This window comes from Phoxinus phoxinus (assembly GCF_949152265.1).
Source record: "Phoxinus phoxinus genome assembly, chromosome: 15".
In the NCBI taxonomy this organism is placed as follows: domain Eukaryota; kingdom Metazoa; phylum Chordata; class Actinopteri; order Cypriniformes; family Leuciscidae; genus Phoxinus; species Phoxinus phoxinus.
This window is the reverse complement of record NC_136890.1, coordinates 4,704,250-4,727,063: the sequence shown is the minus strand read 5'-3', so window position 1 is coordinate 4,727,063 and position 22,814 is coordinate 4,704,250. Positions and strand designations below refer to the sequence as shown.

General features: G+C 39.5%; 1 protein-coding gene across 3 annotated transcripts in view; it reads right to left on the bottom strand.

Annotated features, from left to right (window-relative positions):
- The window catches only part of LOC307012122 (fibroblast growth factor receptor 1-A), a 53,251-nt gene that overhangs the window by 15,729 nt on the left and 14,708 nt on the right, over positions 1-22,814 (bottom strand). For 2 of the 3 annotated variants that reach the window (XM_079638411.1, XM_079638410.1), the window contains exons 2-8: positions 21,694-21,870; positions 11,127-11,384; positions 10,945-11,028; positions 10,364-10,536; positions 7,090-7,213; positions 5,676-5,866; positions 4,285-4,432 (exon numbers count right to left, since the gene is read on the bottom strand). In XM_079638411.1, the coding sequence (XP_079494537.1) occupies positions 4,285-4,432; positions 5,676-5,866; positions 7,090-7,213; positions 10,364-10,536; positions 10,945-11,028; positions 11,127-11,384; positions 21,694-21,802 (1,087 nt within the window). In that variant the 5' untranslated portion in view covers positions 21,803-21,870. Of the gene's footprint in view, positions 1-2,155; positions 2,301-4,284; positions 4,433-5,675; positions 5,867-7,089; positions 7,214-10,363; positions 10,537-10,944; positions 11,029-11,126; positions 11,385-21,693; positions 21,871-22,814 lie in introns of all 3 variants that reach the window. The other variant, XM_079638412.1, reaches the window with a different exon arrangement.

The window sequence follows — 22,814 nt, the reverse complement described above, 5'->3', positions numbered from 1 at the left end:
GTTATGTCTTAAGTGAATAAACTGTTGGGAAAGAAATCGGATGCGTGTCATTATATTAGATCCGAGCATTCAGTCTGAAAGCCTAATGCAAATAACTGCTGCGTTCTGTCATTAATGTTAAACAAAACACAGACTAAATCACTCACTGCTCGACTGAATAACTAGAGGTTTAAATACTATTAATGACTAATGACTATTGTTTAATGCAATATTGTGTTTTAAATTGTGCAAATAGATAAGTCCATAGGCTTGTCCAGTCTGGATATTCTCAATAGTACATCTCAAAATTGGGAAGATTGTGATTTAGATCGTGGATCATGATTGATTGTTATAAGATCGTGGTATGAAGTTTTTGGAAGATCGCCCACTCCTTTGTAGCATTTTATTTTACATGCACGTCCTATGTACTTACTATAACTAGTTACAAACCCTGAACTTAACACTAAAACTAAACTTAATCCATTTTTAGTAGTTAACTTTATAATAATAATAATAATAATAATAATTCATTACATTTATATAGCGCTTTTCTGGACACCCAAAGCACTTTACATAGAAGGGGGGAAATCTCCTCAACCACCACCAATGTGCAGCATCCACCTGGATGATGCGACGGCAGCCATATTGCGCCAGAACGCCCACCACACACCAGCTTACTGGTGGAGAGGAGACAGTGATGAAGCCAATTAGTATATATATAGGAGGATGATTAGGAGGCCATGATGGACAGAGGCCACTGGGCAAATTTGGCTTTATGTATTACTTAGTACTTTCTTGTGTAAAGTACACATACTGCATACAAATAAAGTGCAAACGTTGTCTTTACAATGCCATTATTTCGCAGTCGGCCACAAATAATTACAGAAGTGAATAAATAACAGGGTTCCCGAGAAAAAGTAGTTTTTGGCTGGTCATGTGATCTCAACATGACGCCCCCATGAGCCGACCCACTACAATTAATCAGCTTACATAAGTCTTCAACTAATAATAGTGTAAAAGATTTTTCTAAAATGTTGTCAATGAGTAAATATATACTTATGTGCACTTTTAAATTCAGTTGTGGTCAGAGACAGTGGGAGGTTTGGCTTGGCTTGATTCCACTTTTATAAAGAAGGACAACAAACATGTCATTTTGACATGCTTCAACTGACATTTCAAGTGTCAGTCAACACCCAGATGAATAACAAAACCACAAAGCAGACACACAGGGGTTGAAGAATGGTGTGGTTCACAAAGAATTGGTATTTGCTATAAAACCACTGTATTGCTTGTAATGGACGTAAATTAAAGAGCTAGTGTTTACTAGCACTGGACAATGTCTTAACCCTCATGTTCTGTTTAGAGACATTGAGGCTATTTTAATAGCTTAAAGAAATATTGATGACATTCACGTTAAAATTCTCTTACAAAATACCAAAAATGGTTATTGATTTTTGTCAAATTGCAGCCAAATCTGAATAACTGCACTATATTAGACAGTCATACTGTCTATACCATATTAGAAGTGTCTGCACTTTATAGTCATATTTATGAAAAGTGAATGTCCACTTTGTGAGAAAAATGTGGTGGTATTTTGAGGTTTCTTGGACATTTTGAACAGATTTTTATGGAAACCACAGCAGTGATGTGACCAAACTCAACCCACAGTGTGAACTGCCACTGTTAAGCCCCAAAGTATACTTCAGTTTTGACGCAAACACTTGGCGTATGTAAACGGCCTTTCAAAGTACACTCCATTTGATAGCGTGTGCAATAGAAAGTATTCTCCTCGTTCAGTACTCCTCTAAAAAACGTCTTTGTACTCGTTTAATCTGTGAACGGGTATGAAGACATTTTAAACATTGTTGCATCTCCATTAGTTTGTTGCCGTTCCACTTCAGCGGGGAAACAGCGGCCTGGGCCAGTGTTGCCGCCTTGTGGACAAACTAACTACTGCAAAAATCCTCAATGCACATGTTGGAGCTGAACATAAACTGTATGTGTGGTTAGAAAAATCTGACCACGAGCATACAGTACGCCCGCACTATGCCGACGAATACATTAGAGTATGCGTATTCTGTGCGTGTGATGCTAGTCTATAAACAACAAAATATACTTTGGGCTTTAGACAGGGAGAAACATCAACCAAAAAGAGCACCACAAGAACCACAGATACCTTTATAGACAGTCAACCATGCAGAGTGATGGGAGTGGCCGATAGAGTTCCCAGCCAAGCAGGTGTACTCTCCAGAATCCTCTAAAGACACATTCCTGATCTGCAGTACCTCCATCTCCTTATCCGTAGTGTTGACGCCTGCCGTCTAGAGAAAAGAACCACAGGATGAAGCCGGAGAGCTCCAGGAAAACCCACCAGATGAGAGAGATTTGAGAGAGAGAAAGATTTGACATCATGGAGTAAGAGAAGGGTGCTGGAGAAACACCCTCCACCGTCCTTAAGGAAAGCAGGACAGCTCCATGATCGGAAGTGGATCCTTCGATGACCCTGCTGACAGATTCGTGGTTAGCTGGAGAACGGAGTACACGGCTCAGCCCGCTACAGACCCGACACCTGAAGACGAGCGTGACATCCGCCCGCCTCCATCTCCACATGCACAAGATGGGCCACATGGAACATTGCCCAGCAGAGACTGAACACAATCACTCTCACATATGCACGCATTCAGTGAAGGAAGCAGTGGCAGTTAGACTGGGAGATTAGAAAGGCTTGTCAAAGAATGCGAGAGAAATATGTGCGAGTAAGGATGTCAAATGGCGCTTTCCCACTGTATATAGTACGGCATGGCACGCTTTGGCGCTTTTCCACTGCATAGTACGGTACGGCACGCTTTGGCACTTTTCCACTGCATAGTACGGCACGGTTCGGTACGGCACGCTTTGGCACTTTTCCACTGCATAGTACGGCACGGTTCGGTACGGCACGCTTTGGCACTTTTCCACTGCATAGTACGGCACGGCACGCTTTGACGCATTTCCACTGCATAGTACGGTACGGTTCGGAACGTCACGCTTTGGCACTTTTCCACTGCATAGTACGGTTCGGTACGGCACGCTTTGGCACTTTTCCACTGCATAGTACGGCACGGCACGCTTTGACGCATTTCCACTGCATAGTACGGTACGGCACGGTTCGGTACGTCACGCTTTGGCGCTTTTCCACTGCATAGTACGGTACGGCACGGTTCGGTACGGCACGCTTTGGCACTTTTCCACTGCATAGTACGGCACGGCACGCTTTGACGCATTTCCACTGCATAGTACGGTACGGCACGGTTCGGTACGGCACGCTTTGGCGCTTTTCCACTGCATGGTACGGCTCGCTTTAAATGGTACCACCTCTGTTGAGGTAAATGATACTAAAATGTGACGTGAAAACACTGCAGATCACTGATTGGTCAGAAAGATTCGTCACTACCAGCGTCATTGTATTTGCGCGACACGAGACCTCAAACCCGCTAGATTTAAATAGCCAGTAACAGCCACCGCTGTAGCACCTGTTTTTAAACTACTTGGTTGACATTATTTTATATTATTACAACTGCAATTATTATAATTATTTATGATTAATTACAATTATTAATACAATAATTAAAATGATAAATATTATTATTACGAGATTCAGACTTTTAAGAAGTGTTCATATCCCCAAAGAACTTAACCTGTCCCATACAATTTGTTAATTATTATATGTATACCTAAACTTTATAAATGCATCAAGGCTATATGCCTTATATTTAATTATGAGACTTATATTAACAGTTAAAAATAAAGGAAATATAATTAAAATTTTCGCTGTGACATCAAAAACTGTGAAATGCCAGAGGTATTTATGAGGAAGAAAGAGAGACTGCAGAATGTAATAGTCGTGGAAACAAAGCTATCCTGAAGAGAAAAATAGCAGGTAAAGAAAAAGCCCTCGAGCGAGGTGAAGGAATTTAGACGGGCACATTCTCAAGGTGCCACTGAAATGCTTTTGAAGTGCAAGTAATCTTCAGAGGGCATGAAAAACACCCTTATTAGGAGGGCAAAGTGCTGCACAGAGATGGAGAGAAGGAAACGTCCAGTGTAAACACAAGCCAAAATGCTTCCAGTTGCTCTGCTGGGATTTTCCATGGCGTCATTTACGGCACCACAAGGGGCACCACAGAAAACAAAAAAGAGCGACGAAGTGGGAAGATGTGTTACGGTCACCTAAGAGCCTGATAACCGCGGTCTCTACCTCCGTCTAACATCTACTTCTGCCTCTTTCTGCACTGATGTATCTCTGTAGCAGGGGGCGTGTGTTACCTGGCAAGTGTTTACCGACGGTGAGCCATGCTGATTGGTTGGCTTGGCCTATATAATTGGCCACTTTACATATATACTCCCCACTGTCTTCTTCTGTCACGTTGTGCAGCGTCAAGACCTGTGTGTTCGAGATGTTGACCCCAGAGTGCTGCGGAGGTCAAACATATGTCAGAGGTCAAGGACAAAGTCAAACATGTGATCCCTGCCGTCACCGAAGGACAACACCTGCCATTACTGCTCTTGTGAAATGGATTATGACAGCCTGCCAAGAATGTGGCTCATATTTTTTCCCAAAAGCTGTTAGTCCTGCTCCATTTGCTGAGGTGCTCTGTCCATAGAGGTGAAGTAATATGGTGAAAGACACACACTTTTAACAAGTTACAGGTTACAACTAAAGCACTATCAATGGCATCATCAATTACCACAGGGACATACATACATTTATATATATATATATATATATATATATATATATATATATATATATATACACACACTTACCGTGTAAGTTTATGAGGAATTTGGTTTATGTTTATACCATAGACTTAAACTGTCAGCTTCTAACAACACTTTTTGGTAAAAAAAATTAAACATTTTTTTTTACAAAATGTAGGGTAGTGTTGCTATTGTTAACTAAAACCAAAATATAGCTAAAATTCTATGAAAACCAAGTATTACAATATGACTAATTATTAGATTATTACACTAATTATTCAATTCTGAGAGAGTACAGAATAAAAAAAGGAGCAGAAACAAGCGATAAAAGCATTGCTTTGATTATGCACGTTGTAATGGTTAAAAAAAAATCTCAGCTTTTTGTTCAAAATGTTGTTGTTTATTAATGAAACTTACCCACATACAAGTGTTGATAAAAAAAATGCATATAGCTAGAATAAAATGTTTTTTTTTTTCTCTGTTCTTTCTTTTAATATATTGCATGTTCAGATTTTCATACAACAAAATATTCCATCGGCCATTAAAGTTTTGTGAAAATTATAAAAAACTGGTGCTGGCTGGCAACTTAAAAAACACTGGCATTATTATTTGACTCTTGATGAAATATTGTAAACTTTGAGGTGTCACCACATTATTAATATAGTAGGTCGTCAATAAGCTTAACCTTCTGCCTACTCCTTTTGAGCATCATATTCATGTTTTTTATTTTATTTATTTACTTACTTACTTGTTCATTTGCGCATGTATCCATCTTTAGTTTTGCCTACTGTGCTGAACCCTGCTATTATGTAGAACTTTGTGGAACTTAGATGCTCAAATAAATAAAGATGATGATGATGAATATAGACAAAAAGACAGTTTTGTCAAATGGACAAAATACCTTGGTGTTTGACTAAACATCAGGAGCTTGACTAGTAAGAGGAAATGGATTTTACCTTCAAGATCCGAACGTACGGCAGTCCGTCAGGGCCGACTCTGCTGCCGTTCAACTCGATGTGCTTCAGCCACTGGATGTGTGGTTGAGGATCGCTGAAGACTTTACACTCAAACTCCACGTCACTTCCCACCACTACTGAACGGTTAGCAGGCAAACCAGCCTGGAGGATCGGCCTGTGCGGTGAACGCTCTGTATCGCACACACATGACATATGTCAGTGGGTTGAAATTTATGAATAAGAGTTAGCAGTTTTTGGTGCCACAAAATTATGTATTAAGGTTATATGTGTCAAAAACAATGAAAACAATAAAAAAAACCTAACTTTTTATATTTTAATTATTTATTACTTCTTTGTGGTGAACCAGTGGAAATTTTGGCGGGGCAAGTAAATATTTGAACGAGCGGGAAAGTAGAAAAAAAATCCTTAGCGTTGAGGACTGTGTTCATTAGATGCTAATATCACAGACAGAGCCTACAGGGACTAAAAAAATCATTATAATTGCTGTAATTTGGTGGAAATGAGTGGAAATGTTATTTTAAGCCACAGCCCATCTCTCAGGCCTTCTGAACAAAAGGCGGCAAGTCTATAAATCTACAAACAATCATAAAAAAAAAGAGAACGAAAAATGTACGTGTCCATTTCATTTTTATACAAATCGCACATGAACTCGCATCGCAATTACATCCTCTGAACTCATAAGTAGGAACTTCCCAAGTGGACTTGATGCCATAGATGTGTGAGTGTTGTGTGTGTGTGACAAATTCAAATGGTGTCTTCTCATGAATGTGTATGTAGGGTGCCAATGATGTCACAGCAGAACTGATTTATTTGCTACTTAATGAAGGCATCAATCAAGTCCATGTCAGCCAATCAGTGTTTGAATAACTTTACTCCAAATACACTGATCTCATCTTGAGCCACTAACCACGTCTCGAACTCATCCACCGCATCACGTAAACACTTTATATTTGCAATGGATCATTTAACACTCACCATCAACAGAGTACACGTGCCTGTCCTTGACAAGCACGTACACACAGACACTCGCACGGAAAATGTAAAGCCAGCCGTTACTTCGGTTCATTTCAGGGAAGTAATGGTAACCATTAGTGGTGCTGCGCCGAAGCATTAGCTGCATGGTGAACAACACCCATTTGCATCTGATTGACTCAAGTAAACACAGCAGTGCTTCTGCGACCCTCCCTTGGGGATCATTTGCCTCCGCTAGCTAAAAACGTAAATCGATTTAATCAAAAGGGTTTGCAATAAATCACTGCAGCTGAGCTGGTGGGGAAGGGAAGACCAGCACAGATTTGCCAAAGAATAATAAAAAAGTTGGGCTTGGGTGAAGATGACATTTACATCAACCTAACTTTTAAAATGTAGAGGTAAGAAAGGAAATGTGACTGACCGACTACGTCCAGCTGGTAGGTGTGATTGATACTGCCGATTTTGTTTTCCACCAGGCAGGTGTAGTTGCCTTTGTCTGACGGCACCACCGACTCCATTATGATGGTCCACATGTGCTCTCGAACCTGTGCAGTAAAATGAAAAATATAAAAAAGTGAGCAGATTCTGTGTGCGCCAAAATGCAATCAAGTTTACCACATCATGTATGGTCTATTTAGAAAATAAAGCCTTGTTGGCAGAGGCCATTTACACTAACTTCGCCCACTGACGTCTGGTTGGGATAGACAATTACAAAAAACGTCTGTGGCCTGTTATCAGCAATGGCGTAGAGCAGTGTTTCCCAACCCTGCTCCTGAAGGACCCCCAACCCATGGGTTAATGAGCTGATGAGTTGAATCAGGAGTGTTTGATTAGGGAGACAAGGAAAACGTGCAGTGTTGGGGGTCCTTCAGGAGCAGGGTTGGAAAACACTGGTGTAGAGAGTAAAGCGCGTTGCAGATACTTTTGACGCGATCGACCAGAGTTCGAATTCGCCTTTTGCCGAACCCTCCTTAAAACTGCATATTGAAACAAAACAAATGCATACTGCATTTGCATATCAGATTGAAAAGGCTTTTATTTTCAATAAACATGAAGAAAATATGTGAAAAGTGCCTAACGGTTAATAATAAAGTGTTTAGGGGTAGGGGTAGGGATGGGGAGGGCTGTATTGTCCCAATAAGGTGGCATTTATTTAATAAATATAATAATTTACACTCAATATGTTATTATTGCATACCGTTTTATAATTCTAAAATACTGAGGTGCAAATAGTATCTAACTACAATTTACACTTATTGCAAAGAAAATACTGCCATTTTCAATGTAAATCCCCCTGCCTTTGCAAAATTGCCTGTATGGAGACAGAAGTGAATCTGATCCCAAACTCTTCAATTAAAGACTTCTATAGGCAATATCTTCTTGCAGCTCAACATATAAAAGCAGAAAACTGCTAAATGCATTAGAGGGCTGGTTGTCTTTTACGATCATTTCTATGAAAGGCTGAGGAAGTGTAACAGAGCGAGCTGGCAGCACATCCCCGTCAGGTCAGTTTAACATCAGTCAGGCACAAGAACAGAGCCGTGGAGAACAGCTCGCGCCCTGGTGGAGAGAGGGAACCCGGCCGACCCACGAACACAGAGCTCTTCTCGAGCCAAGAGCTTTACACACCGCCAGCAAACATCAAACTTCAGTCTATTAAACAACATACGTCTGCTAAGCAACATGGACCTCTACAGATCAGTGGCGATTTTAATAAATACATATTTTTTATGAAACTACTTAAAATATATTTGTGTATATGCATATAGCAGCCAGAGATTGACAACATTTTTGCTATTTGTGAATTATGTATTATTTGTCTGATTGACACAAAGAAGTGCACAAGTCTAATGTTACTGTACCATTGATATTTTGTCCTCTCCTTTTGTGTTCCACGTTGAAATATGAATGTCATTACAGGGTTGGAATGACAAAGGTGAGTAAATTATTTTAGGGTGAACTAAACCTATAGAGATCTTGCAAACATGGCATGTGTTCTCTGCAGTAACAGCTTGATGAAATTAGCTTCAAGTTGGGCAAAATTAATAAGAGGTTATGGCTTCTCGGCCAACAGAACCCCAGATGTGAGCCGCTACGCTCGCAGTCTGTCTGACTTCCTTTTCACAAACACTTAATGTAAATGAACAATTGTGCCAGACTCTTGTTAAACAAAAGAAACCACGAGAGACTGGGAAGAGTGCAGGGGGGAGGTTACTACGAAAAACTGCAGACGGGCCCCTCAACGGAAGTCCTTCACACTCCTGGAGCTCAAAGACACGTTTGGATGCATTTATGCACGCATTACTATTGCTATGATATGGTACTGAGTCTGTCCCCACACACACACACAAAAAGAAAGCATATTGGTATATGTAGTATACTCAAATGTCTGTACAAAACCATGTCAATCCACATGTTACTGTGTGTGCGTGCATGTGTGTATGCATTGCAGTGGCCTCAAACACACTCCAGATGGTAAAGTGTGTATGCGGTGAGGGAGAGGAAGAGGACTAATGTCTCCCAGCTGGAAAACACCTTGATGAGAAACACAGACGCTACAGGTCCACAATGACACGAGCAGAGAACTGCGGAGAATACCACTATAATGTCATGTACAAGAGAGAGGAATGGAATTAAAAAAATGTAATTTTGATGTGTAGTATTTTTAGGGGAAATATTTAAACCCACAAATTAAAATAACCTGTCATTATCTACTCACTCTCATTTTTGATTTTCTAACAGGTGAGCTGTGGCCAAAACTCACTCAAAGCGGTTCTCCTAATGACGCGTTGCTAAGAAATCAATTTAAACGTTACTTTGGGTTTGTTGACATTCCTGATCAACATGGTTAAATGAGTACAAGGACAGATCTGGTTTATCCTGGAGTTTATTCTCATCTGTCTGAGCACAACGAGTTGTGTAAAATAAGGCCAAGCAATAGTGGGCGCCTCCACCAGATACCCACGGCTCCAATGTCTGCCTTCCAGGCATGGTTATTCAACCTCTGTCATGCAACAGAGAGGTGTCTGGAAGACAGATCTGATGAGAAGGAGGTGCCCTTTTAACCTCCAAATCACAGCAGCTGGCTAGCAAGTTTGGGAACCAATTTTTTATCATACGAGTTTATCAATGGACTAATTTCACACCAGCTTTACCTGTGATTATGTTAAAGTCCCTCCTGTAGACAATAATTGTATCAATTAAAACTAATCTTTCATCACCAAAATTACATATTTAAACTTTTTCTTTGAAAAAAGAAAATTCTTCATGCCTTAAAATAGCTTGAATGTAACTCGACACCCTTGCCTAATTTAGTATACGTGGTTCTATGAATATGCAAATGAGCCCGCCTCCACGCACTCACAGCAGATCCACTGGTTGACGATTACACGTTGATCTGATTGGTTACAAGGTAGTTTGTGACGTCAGAAAAAACTGCGATTTCAAACCGTGTTTTTGAGATTGTCTTTGGTTCACTGCAGTTTTAAGGAGAAATACTCAGCAATGCTGTCGACTTATTAATTTGCACATGGTTTGTCTTAAAGCACATTAAAAACACCACATAGACAATAATTTAATAAACAACATTAAAAGCTTGATTTTCACCACAGGGGGGGCTTTAAGATTAAGACATACTGTAGATATTTTTATAGCATCTCCGAGATAGAATTGGGATGTAGTGTAGTTGCCCTCACCTTGAAGCCTCCTATTCGCTGGTCTCTCCTAAACTCTTTGCCGTTCTTGAGCCACTTGAGAGTTGGTGTAGGGTTACCGTTGGCCTGGCAACGGAACTTGACAGTTTTGCTGGCGGGAACCGCGTGGAGCTTCTTCTCCATCTTATCAGGTTGAGCCCAAACAGGAGCCATTGCTGAGGAACCGACAGAAAGTACAAAAAAATATTATGATTTCTATGAAACTACAATGTGATAAGAGCACGTTCCAGGAGAGTGCTTGTACTAAGGTGACCGCAGATCAAAGTGTGCAAGATTTGGGTGTTGGTTGATGGTTTCGCTCCTTTTGACTGGCTTGATAGTGCCCTTGGGACTCAAAGACTAATCCATCAAAAGACATGAAGGCTTTCAGTCTAATAAACTAAAGCTTGGCACATTCCACAAGACGGCTGTGGTTTATAAAACAAAAATGTGCACTATTTCCTGTTATAATTCCTGCTTTGAAAGGACAATCGTAACAATATTGATTCGCATTGACATTTGCATATCTTTGAGTCAGAGTTTCGAGCACGGAGAGTTTGACTAAGAGAGCAACGGTGACTCACGAAGCAGCTTCTGGTCACTTGATAGCTTGGCCTCCTCTGAGGAAGACTCGTCTTCATCATCATCTTCTGAGGAAATCAATCCATCTGACCAAAGAACAGAAAACCAGGTTATGTTTTTGCTGTGTTTGTGAACAATACAAATGTCAACTTATCAGCAATTTTGTATTGAATTGGTTTCTCACCTGTAACGTTGACATTGAAGTAATCTGTATGGTTGCTGTTGGGTCCCTGAGCAAAGCAAGCATACACACCAGAGTCGGCCGGCTCTACTGTCTCGATCTCCATCTGGTCGCTGCGCAGACGCGTGTGCTCTCCGTCAACCAGTGGAACATGGTCCTTAGTCCAGGTCACCTCCTGTGTCTCCTCTTTACCTTTACAGATCAGCTCCAGTTTATCCCCCGGATACAGAGTGAACGGTGTGGGATCAACCAGGGCTACCACTAAGAACAAGAAGAAAAAAATTAGTTATGTTAAGTTTTTATATCAATTCCTGAAAAGAATGTTCTTAAAAATAATCGTAAAGAATTCTTAAGTTCCTATTCAACCATCAGGGAAAACCAGCAAACTGGCGACCATTAGGATAACCTCCAACTTAGTTAAATCTAAAACTCCAACGTCTTAAATCTACAAAGGTAAGATGTTTAATGAATTTATCGGGTCATTACAGCATAATACTAGCCACACATATATGCATCACTATTACTAGGGATGTGCACGAGTACTTGAGTAAGTGACACCAAAGATTGAAGTAATCTATATGGTTGCTGTTGGGTCCCTGAGCAAAGCAAGCATAGAGACCAGAGTCAGTCGGGTGTAAACAATGATCGGCCATTATGGGCCCTATTTTAACGATATGAAACCCACCCAAATAAGCTTCGGTTAAACAGGCGTATAATAATTTGGGTAAATGTGTAAGCTAAATTTATGCCTTTTTTTTCACATCTTCATGGACATAACAATGATTTCCCTCGTGTGTTAATATTTTTCCTTGTAATAATGTATGATTTGCAAAAATTAAAACTGCTGCGTCTGTTAAGATTAGAGAATTAAAGTGTATGCGCGTTGTTCACACGCTACATAATGGCCAAGCATGCGCCCTTAAAATAGCATATGACTAACGCGCAACGCGCCACTGTCTTTAGACTAGGTTTGTCCTGGTCAGTGGAGGAATTGTTTTCTGGAACTGCAAAATATCACCAGGGAACGTTTGCGCCGGAACACGCCTCCTCTTTTCGCTGAACCGCCCCCTGGTAGCGCAAGTTCATTCACTAATTTACCGACGTGCGGGAAAAGTCAGCTGTGCGTCGGGTGAAAAATAGGAATGATAAATGCGTCGGTGTACAAAGTCAAATGCGCTGGGTGCAAGATAGGGCCTAATGAGTTATGTGACTTTTTGCTGGTTTCGAAATTCAGAAAAAAAAAACTACAAAACCAAGTCAAATAGGGATTTTTCCTATTAGTGCAAATGAATGCAACTGACTGCTCCATCTTTATTCTTTAAAAAATAACTTATTAAAATACAGGGCATGTTAATAAACGTGACGCAGCGCGCTGAACTCCCACCAAGTCAGTCGCGGAAAAATACTGCGCTAATGATTATTACGTAATCTCAAGGCGTTTTACATTAAGTTTATCGAATGTCTCAGAATTTTTCGAGAGTCAAACCCTCAAACATTGTTGCAATTGGCATCCTATAGATGAGCAGAAACACCTTCTAACGTCTATCAAAGATACCAGCTCAGTCAATGCTAAATCAAATCTGAGTTTGAATAAGTCAAGGGCCAATTGTCAGGCCAATTCTGAGATAGAGCTCAAATTTGATTATGGGATGCAAGGTCAGGGGCATTGCCTCGGATACCGCCACCTGAGCCCACCCGTTGCTCCAGGCGACCGGGGGGGGGGTCTAAATATAATTACGCAGATTCATTGTCCATCAACATGTCATTCATTCATCTGCACCTTTCAAGCAATTGGCCATGCACTTTTAAAGGGGAAGTGCTTCTTGTGGAGAAGTGCACTAGGGGATTATCCCTGTTGGGGTTCATCTTTAAAAGAATAGACTGATGTTGTCAAAGAGCACATTCTGACACCATATGCTAATTGTGACTATACTAACGGTAAGATGAGGTGAGATTTTCACATTTACAAAACAAATGGTGAGTGCTTCATATTCAAATGCTAATTGGATTAATTTCCGTTCAATAACAATGCATTTGACTTGCGACGAGGGATTTGAATGACACCAACTGGTTTCCAGTAAAAGATAGACCAGGACTTGATGATTGTTCAAAAAAAAGGTCAAATTTCCATGAAATCCGGCGGCCACCTTGCAGAAGACGACATTTACACTATTGTTATGAAATGTGAGTAAATCTAAAGAAACAATGCGTGGCCTACATCCCATTGAGCCACTTTTGGTAAAAAAAGACCCCAAAAATAACATGTAATTGCAAAGTATAAGTTAGAAAATTGCAAAAGAATTTCTTCTGAAAAGTCTGCCAAAGGTGTGCGGTTGTGAAAAAGCATTCAGCGCATGTTTCATGAAAAGAAACCACTTTGGAGAAACTGGTATGCTTTTTTCCCCTGACACGCTTTTAATAGTAAACGTAACTCTGGTTTCCTCTTGACTAGTAACTCCGCCCATCACTGCCATTAACTCTGCTAATAAAGGAGAGCGAGCGGGAGGCCTGTAGCAGCAGGTTTTTGGGATGGTATCCATGGTGACCTCAGTAGGGTCTAGTTAAGGTATTTCCTGCTTCGCATGTGTCTAACAGGCTCTTAATCCTGACAGGAACAGGGGCCAGGGAGGGATCAACTTTCCCCACCAAAACACTGCAGAAAAGAATGAAGGAAGAGACAAGAAGATGAGCTAGTCTAGTCGAATTTAGACACAAATAGAAGCTTAAAAAGAGGGCGAGTAACCATAGTTTACATAAGTAAACACTTTTCAAGGTTGGATTGCTTTTAAAAGTCAATTATATACCTGGAATAGCAAAAAGCTATTATACATTTGCAGTTTGCACCCACATTGCTTAGGGGAAAAAAAAAAAAAAAAAAACTTTAATTGGCCTTCAGTGACAACATGCCCCAATAGCAGGCATAATATCCAGCTATTCGTACAAAACTCTCCAACCATTGTTTTAACCAATACTATAATTAATGCATATTTATTAATTTGATTGGTAGCACTATATTTTACAGTCCTGTTGCACATGGACATACTATATACTTATAATAATAGTTGTAATAACTGGGTAATAACTAGGTACTAACCCTGAACCTACCCCTAAACCAAACCCATTATATTACCAGTACATTATTTGGTAAGTACACTGTAAGTACACATAAGTCCAAGTGAAAAATAGTGCAAATAAAACCATTTTTATTTTTTAACTGGTTCCCAACTTGACATTTACGAAAAATAGAGAACAGTTTCAACCTTTATATTTTCAACCAATATGACAGCATTCAAAGAAACTAACTTCTACCCTACATAAGCACAGCCTCACTTGACCTCAGTGTCATGGAGCCAGAGATATTTCACATTATAATTGATGAATTCATATTACAGATACACAACTCGCCATAAGTTCATGACAATGAGGTTCCAATTTCCTCTTGGCATTTTGAATTGAGCAGAACAGATGCCGAAAACATTTTGCACCAGTCACCAGAGAAGCTGTTTACTGCGAGGTATCAAGTGAGAGTATTCGGCAATAATCACACAGGGAGAAAACTATACAGCTGCTTTATGATTTATAGTCATTAATCGACATGCTTCCTTTCCAGGATATTAAATAGTGGCATGTTACCAAGCCATCAGTCACTTCAAAGCACAAAACACATGCAATACAAGCTGAGGACATGCACCGGTGTGCGAGCTATAGAGTCCAGATGTTGTCTGGCACACTGCAAATAAGAGCATTACATTAAAGAAAAAAAATACTTATGATGGGGAAACAAATTTGGTGTAGAGGTTGTTTAAAAAATAGGAAACAAAAAATGAAAGCCAAAGAGTTAAATCTACTGAAATCTCTCTCTTTTTTTTTAAATCAATATTTAAAAAAGGTATATTATATGTATATTAGGGCTGTAAAATTTTCGACTCGGATAACATTTGAAAAAACTTGATTAATCGCACACGTATCGTGAAAATAAGCATATAGTTTATAGTTATAGCATATAGTTTATCATTTGCTATTCCCAGCAAAGTAAGCCACCAGATTGACGATTCTCAAACTACTTTCTGCAAGCTTTCTTTCCCAGGTAAATTTAGGGGTCTTTCCAAAAGAGGAGACTTGGAGAGTCCAAAAGGACACTAAAAGCACCTAGAAAAAAATACATTACAGGAATAAACTTGCTTTCTCCAGCCAATAAACGTAGTTTGCGTATCATCTGGCCCATACAGCGGTGTCCCGTTCAGTCTGCATTTCACTTGCGCTCTTCATAAACAATCACAGAATATGACAGAGCTTGTGTTTTAAAGTGAAACACACACTGGAATGAAGAATAGCCCTATGTGTAAGTGTGCACAACTTGCAGACTACACATTTAGCAGTCACCTTATAACTTATGTCTTGTTTGTATTATGATTAATTAAACAGCCCTACTTCTAACTCAAGTAACTTTAAAACACGCACCCTGCTCCCCATGAAATCTCAGGACTGTTAATCTTCCAGATTCTCTGACCAGATTAGGTTGGATTCAAGTCCATATTTTTGGAAAAGCAACCCAGCTGGAATAGCCATTGCATTTTTTCTTTCCTGCTGCAAGGCATTCGGAAAAAAATGATTGACATGCCTGAAAATCATGTTAATTATGGTAAATCATGAAAGGGATTTTTTTGGGGGCGAAGGACAAAATGAGCGGTGAGCGAGTGAGACTCGGATATGGCAGAGAGGCCTTTCAGGATACAAGAGAGGAAGCAATACACGAAGAGAATGACCACAGGGATTTCCTTTCATGAGAGAACGATGGTCAAGCAGAGAAGAGGAAAAGATGGAAGTAGGAAGATTGCAAAAAAAGGCCAGAAAAAGACCAACCCTTTATCTCAGATCTGATCTGTGGGTGGTTATATACAGTAGTCAACATTTGAAGAGGATCAAAAAAAGTTAATCAAAGCTGTCTTAAGACAACAAAAGGTTTTAATCCACTTCAAATGTTGACTACTACCATATTTTCCAGACTATAAGTCGCATCAGTCAAAAAATGCGTCATGAAGAGGAAAAAAACATATAAGTCGAACTGGACTAATTCGCATTGATCTAGACATTTTTCACACAAAATCCAAGACCAAGAACAGACATTTAATCTGGAAAGGCGAGTTATTCAGCAACACAATAGCACACAGAACAACAGGCTGAATAGGTGTCCATATAAGTCACACCTGACTATAAACTATGAAAAAAAGTGCAACTTATAGTCCAGAAAAAAGAAAAGAAAAAAAATTATATATATATATATATATATATATATATATATATATATATATATATATACACACACACACACACACACACACACACAGGGCCTAAAATCAACACTCACCTAGTAAAAGTCGGCATTGGCGAGTGTATAAAACGGCGTCAGTCGCCAGTACCAATTTTTTTAATTCTAACAAATGCAATGTTGTGATAACATGAACAAGCGTGAAGGACTCTCTTTACAGTTGACGGATCAGTGCTTCATCATCACGAAAGTTACAGCCTTTCCAATGTAAATATTCAAGCGCTGGAACATGCGAAAGGGGATGTGTTACTCACGCCGCTGTGTGGGAAGTTTAACATCTGAAGCGCGTGATCTAAAAGCGCGTCATCTAAAAGCAGAGCGTGCGAAGTTGAGCTCTCTTTTAAATGCCTTCCTGCACGTCAATGGACAAATTCACTCAAAAATTAATGTCAAAAAAGCATCCGAGTAAACATAGTCGGTTATGTCTTAAGTGAACACAAACACAAAACGCATGATGTGTGCGTGCATTCGCTCTTAAAGTGACAGCATCCAAATAATCCTGCTCTCTGCGTTTTTAATGTTGACCAAGAGGACAAAGGAAAAAACACTCACTCCTCTTGAACTTGAAAAAGGACATGAAGACTATGCAGTGTTATTTACTTGATTAGCCTACTTTATTACATTTCGGTAGCTGAAGAGCACTGTTTATTTCATGTATTGTATTTATGTTAAGTTAAGTTAAGTAAACTGACTGTTTGCTTGTCTTTAAGAAAGTTTGTTATTACATTTATATTAGTTAAGCTGTGGTATCAAATTGAAATAGAGGAATGTGAATTATCACAGGTATCTAAAATGTTGGTGTCATAACTGCCTGTTTTTGTGTCAAGGCTGGTAAAAAAAATCTAAGTCACCGGCCATTGGAGGGTGTGGCAAAAAAATCCCTTTAGGCCTGTATATATACACACAGTATATAGGAGGTTTAGTCTCAATAGCAGATTGAAATGTGCACCGTCACAAAGAATAACACACAAAGAAAGTGGAATGTGACTAGTAAGTTCATTTCGTGACCAAATTTGATTATTTATCTTACTATCAGTCCATTACTCGTGATTAACGAAGGTGTGGGCACAGTGTGACAGAAGAATACACACACACACACACCTCCCCTACCATTAACCTGCCTTATGCAAGCCTGCGTCAATTAAAGCCCACATCAGGACTTGGATGCTAATGGCATTTGTTCACAATGGCCACGGTTGTACAAACATAATCACTGCTTGCCTACACGTAAATGTGCTCATGTACACGCAGGGGCAGGAATGAGATCAGCGTGCCCTGCTGAATCACAGCCATTGTTTTCCCCACAGTATTTATTCATCTCCTTTTAGATGGTCAGCATGTTTTACAGAGAGTAAGATTGAGAATGAGAGAATGATGTGGCAAGAATAAGAAAAGCGGCATACATTAAAGAGCATCAATGGACATTAATCATGAACAACAGAAACGCACATTAACATGTTTCTATATCCTTCAAGTAATTTAATGTGAAAATTGGGAATACTATTGAGTGACAAGCAAATCAGTAAATTGTGTTTTTCAATATACTGATTCAAAACTGGTTCATTGATAAAGGTTTGAAGTAGGAAATATATATTTTACATCTATTGTAGTATCTGCGACTAGAGCGTGTTTTACAAATGTACAGAAGTGTCATAGCCGTAGACTAGTAGTCAATCAAAACCGCTAAAACAATGAGCTTAAGTCTTGTTTAACTACAATTAAACTATTAAAAATTGTTTTTTGGTAATTGAAATAAAGCTGCAGTAAAATAAATCTGAAATATTAAAGGTAAACTTAAAAAATTCAACTGACTGAAATAAAATAAGTTGAATTTCAAGTACTAAAATTACTAGAACTAAAATACAAATACACTAAATAGCTAAACAGAAATATTAAACAATGATGATAATAATATAATAATGATGACAAAACCACATACCAAAATTACAAAGACTAAAATGTAACTTAAAATCTAAAAATAAAAGCTCATTATATAAATATTAAAATAACACTAACAGTTTATAATCATTAACAATAGATAGTTAAAGATTAATTATATAAAGGCATAAAGTATCAAATTATACACAAGGAAAAATAAAAACATAAAAATGTTAAATATAAACCTATATAAGGTTATGATTTGCTCAAAATTTTCCCGCTTTCAATTAAATATGCCTGGGGCCTTTGAAAGTGTCTTCCGATCAAGGGTTTAAAGTTAAAATGCTACTTAAGGAAGTCTTATTTGTGCAGGTTGTATTCCCACCTAGGGAAAAAAACACATGTAACCAAATGCTGGAGTGTCAGTCACTCATCAACAGCTGAAACTATCATTTACGCCACAGGAGGCCTGAGGGGAGAGAAGGAAAAGTGCTCTGTCCTGACAGGAGGAAGAAGGGAGAGGAGGAGTAGAGGAAATGCTTACAGGGTATCAACACGCTTGGCCATTTGGCTGTCAAGCATTAAGTGGGTAAAAGGTAATTCATCAAGGGTCTTCCTCCCTTCATTATAGTCACAACAAAATATTTTAGAGAAGTGTTCAAACTAATAGCAAGAAACTAAAATATATGATCAAAATAGTCAGATGCATGGGGATAAAAAAAAAAAGTGCGTATCTAGGGTGTTAGATCCGCACCAACTTGAAACATTGTTTAAAGTTCCCCTGTATTCAATCATTTTATCCCTTAAAACTGATCTTTGATCACCAAAATTACATATTGAAAAATTCATGCCTTAAAATAGCTTGAATGTAACTACACCCTTGCCTCATTTAGTATACGGGGTTCTATGAATATGCAAATTAGCCCCGCCTCCACTCACACCAGGCAGTCATACGATAAGTATCGTATTTGTGCGATAATTTTGACCTCTGTACGATCAACAAAGAAAAAAAATCCCATAAAGTACAATAATTTCAGAATTTTTATGACAAATGATGGTTGTTGTAAGGGCTTCTGTACTGATTTATCTAGCTGTGTATCCTACGTCTACCGTCATGATTGTGAGGAGAACGTGAACGTGGTGTTACGCATGTCTTCCATCTCATCTCACGTTACGTCTTCTCGGCCAATCATCGTGGAGAATGACTCTCTCACGTGCACAAGTTAACGTTCCTGCCGCTGCGCTTAGGTCAGTTGTTTCCAAGCTACGGTTGATAGTTCAGCAATAAAGTAATTTGCAGTTTGAGTCAAAAAGTTGTTGGTCTACATAAATAGCTGTATGTACGATAATTTCCTTCCAAATACGATAATTTTGAGATTCTGGTACGATAATGGGACATTTCCAATCTGGCAACACTGACAGCAGCTCAGAGATCCACTCGTTGACGATCACACGTTGAACCGTCTTTGGTTCACTGCAGTTTTAAGGATAAAATACTCAGCAATGGTGTTGACTTATGAATTTGCTCATGGTTTGTCTTAAAGGAACACTCCACTGTTTTTTGAAACAGGGCTTATTCACCGTCTTTCCTACATTTAGATAGGTGGGCAAATGCATTTTTGTCTCAGTGCATGCATTGTTTTAGTTTGGCAGGGTCGACGCTAGCATAGCTTAGCATAATGAATGGAATCCTTTGTTGCCAGCTAGCATGTCCTGAGTAAAAGTGATAAAAAAATAAATAAATAAAATTACTTCTTGTGGCCTGCGTTTTCACAACGAGTACAATAGCGATGCAGATTAAGACTAGGCGATTTCCTAGGCAGAACTTGACTTGGGACTATTGGGGCGAAGCACTGCTACTTGGGCGCAGAGATATCACGCAACACCTGAAATCCCACAACTTCCATCAACATACCGGCGTGAATATTAGCTGGCTATAGCACCCAAGTAGCAGTGCTTCGCCTGTGCTTTGCCCCAATACAGTCTAAGCTAAGCTAGAGGCGACCCTGCCAAACTAAAACAATGCATGCACTGAGACCCATCAAAGTGCTCCTTTAAAGCGTATTAAAACCACCACATAGACATATAAACAACATTAAAAGCTGGATTTTCACCTTCATTTTCATGCAATGCAAGTTTTGATGAAGAGCACTACAGTACCCACAGGGCTACGCTTCACAGCTCTGCACTCAAACGTGCTTCATTTTCCCAGAAACATGATCTCCACTGTGGAACAGCTCCACAGGGCGGAGTACTTTCTGTGTCTTCTTTTAAAAGCAGTCATTTATAGCGTCTCAGGTAGTCAACTCTTCTCTTTTCAACAAACACCTTTTCATTACAAAAGGAGGATGACGAGACAACGGAGAGGGAGAGATAGAGAGGGGGAAGAGGTATCTCTGCATAGCCGGAGGATACAGATGGAAGCTATTTCACACCTCCAGCTCTGGGGTCAATGCAAACCTACCATGTTTATTTAAAGCCAGAGCAGTCGGCCAGAGCAGAAGTGACCGCTCGTTTTATAACGTAATGCAAGGCATTCAGAAGTCTCCCGGGAACACTGTATTTCCGAAATCCAGAAGACGGGGATGACGGTAGGGAAGCACGTTTGGGCCTGTGAGAGCCACAGGCACTCGCTCCGCTGGAATCATGCCAAAGGACACATTTTTCAGGGTTTTATTTCAGCTGCTGTTTTTTTTTTTTTTTTTTTTTTACCCGTTTGCCTTTTTCACTCTCCGTCTATGACTTGAGCGCTCGAAAGTCCTTAGGGTTTTAAATGGCTATTTTGGATATGAGGTGGAAATGGAGAACAAATGGTATCCGAGTGTAAACTTCCACAGCTTTTCCCCCCACGGCTTACGACTGACATACAGCAAATTGCAGACATGAATATTGCTATACAATCATATTGTACAATATTGAAAGAAATCAAAGTCTAGCTCTTTATAATGGACAAATTGTGGGAAACAGTATTTTACTTGCTATGTAAAACATGAAGAAGAAAGATGTTTGATGTACTACTATGTAGGCATAGTTTCCTGAATATACACTTAAAAATAGGCCATTGAGATACCGTAATGATGTTCATTTATATGAACACATCTTAACGGTACTATTGCAAAAGAAAACAAAAAAAACAGCCTGTTTAATTCAGGCCCAGACAGAGGGTGGAAAACAATCACACCTGTTTTTGTTGAAAGAAAGCTTAAGCAACATTAAAGTGAAAAAAAAAAAAAGTATATGGCGTAGGATATGGCCAATTTAAAAACTATTTCAGAGAGCTTAATTGCAAAGTGTCTGAGACATGGTTTATTGTTAACACGTCTTCAACTGGGATACTAGTGGACTACAAAAAAAAACACTTACTCTCTTCTTGGGTGGCTGGTCTGCAATGGGACTGAAGAGCCAGAGTCAGGAGTATTGAGATCAGCAGCAGCATGGTCTTCATCATCGTCATCATCATCATCATCATCATCAAGGACTCTCTACATCTGAACTCTGCATCCAGCCCAGCTCTCCATTAAAACAGCTAGGACATCCGCTCTGTGTGTGTGTGAGGTGAAGAAAACCAGAAAGCGAAACAATTAAGAATATTTATCCAATCACAACAACCAATGACTAAAGACAACATGAACCTTTCGTAATGTGGCTGATGACATTTTTCTTCACACACCAGACCATTCTTATGCCAGCATTCATTTCAGAAGCAAAAACCATACTAAATTAATTAAAACATACAATAACTTGAACTGAGGAATTGTACAAATTAACATCAGGGTTTAATTACTGACGAAAATAATCTTATGGCTTAAAGTAGAGCTATGCATTTTCGGGAATTTCTTCGCTGTATTCTCGCAAGTTTCTCTAAAGAGCTCCCCCTACATCTTCGGGATAGATATTTGATAACACTGTCGTAAAAACTCGTTGGCGATTCCCAGATACGAGGCTAGTAGATTAACGACATCAAAGCAGACGGGACATTCTTTAAAACGTCGTCTTCATTCGGGTTTGAACACCGTGAGGGAGTGCAATAATGACAGAATTTTAGCAGATATTTTTTTGCCGTAAAGTAATTTGTTACATCGCGAGACCTGGGCTACGTTTACACGTGGACGGCTATTTTCATAAGCAGACATTTCACCCCTCTCTACGTTTTCAAAAATAACATCCTGCACACCTGTCAGTTTTCAGAAAAGTGATCGAACACGAACCCGTGTATATGCCGTCAAGAGCATGCCAAACCTGTAGGTGGCAGTGTCACGAGAAGCTCAAGCCCACGTTAGCCAATCCGAATGCCGAAAATAATCACTTACTGTGACGTCGGTTGCCTAAAACTGAAGTTTTCCAAAATCTCCAGCCATTCTGGCCGGAGTTTTTAGAAAGAATCGTTTTCAAAGGCGAATTCTCCGTTTGCGTGTAAATGAAGGGCTCAAACAAAGGGAAATGTCTCCATTTTTCAAAATAACCATGTACGTGTAAACGTTAAC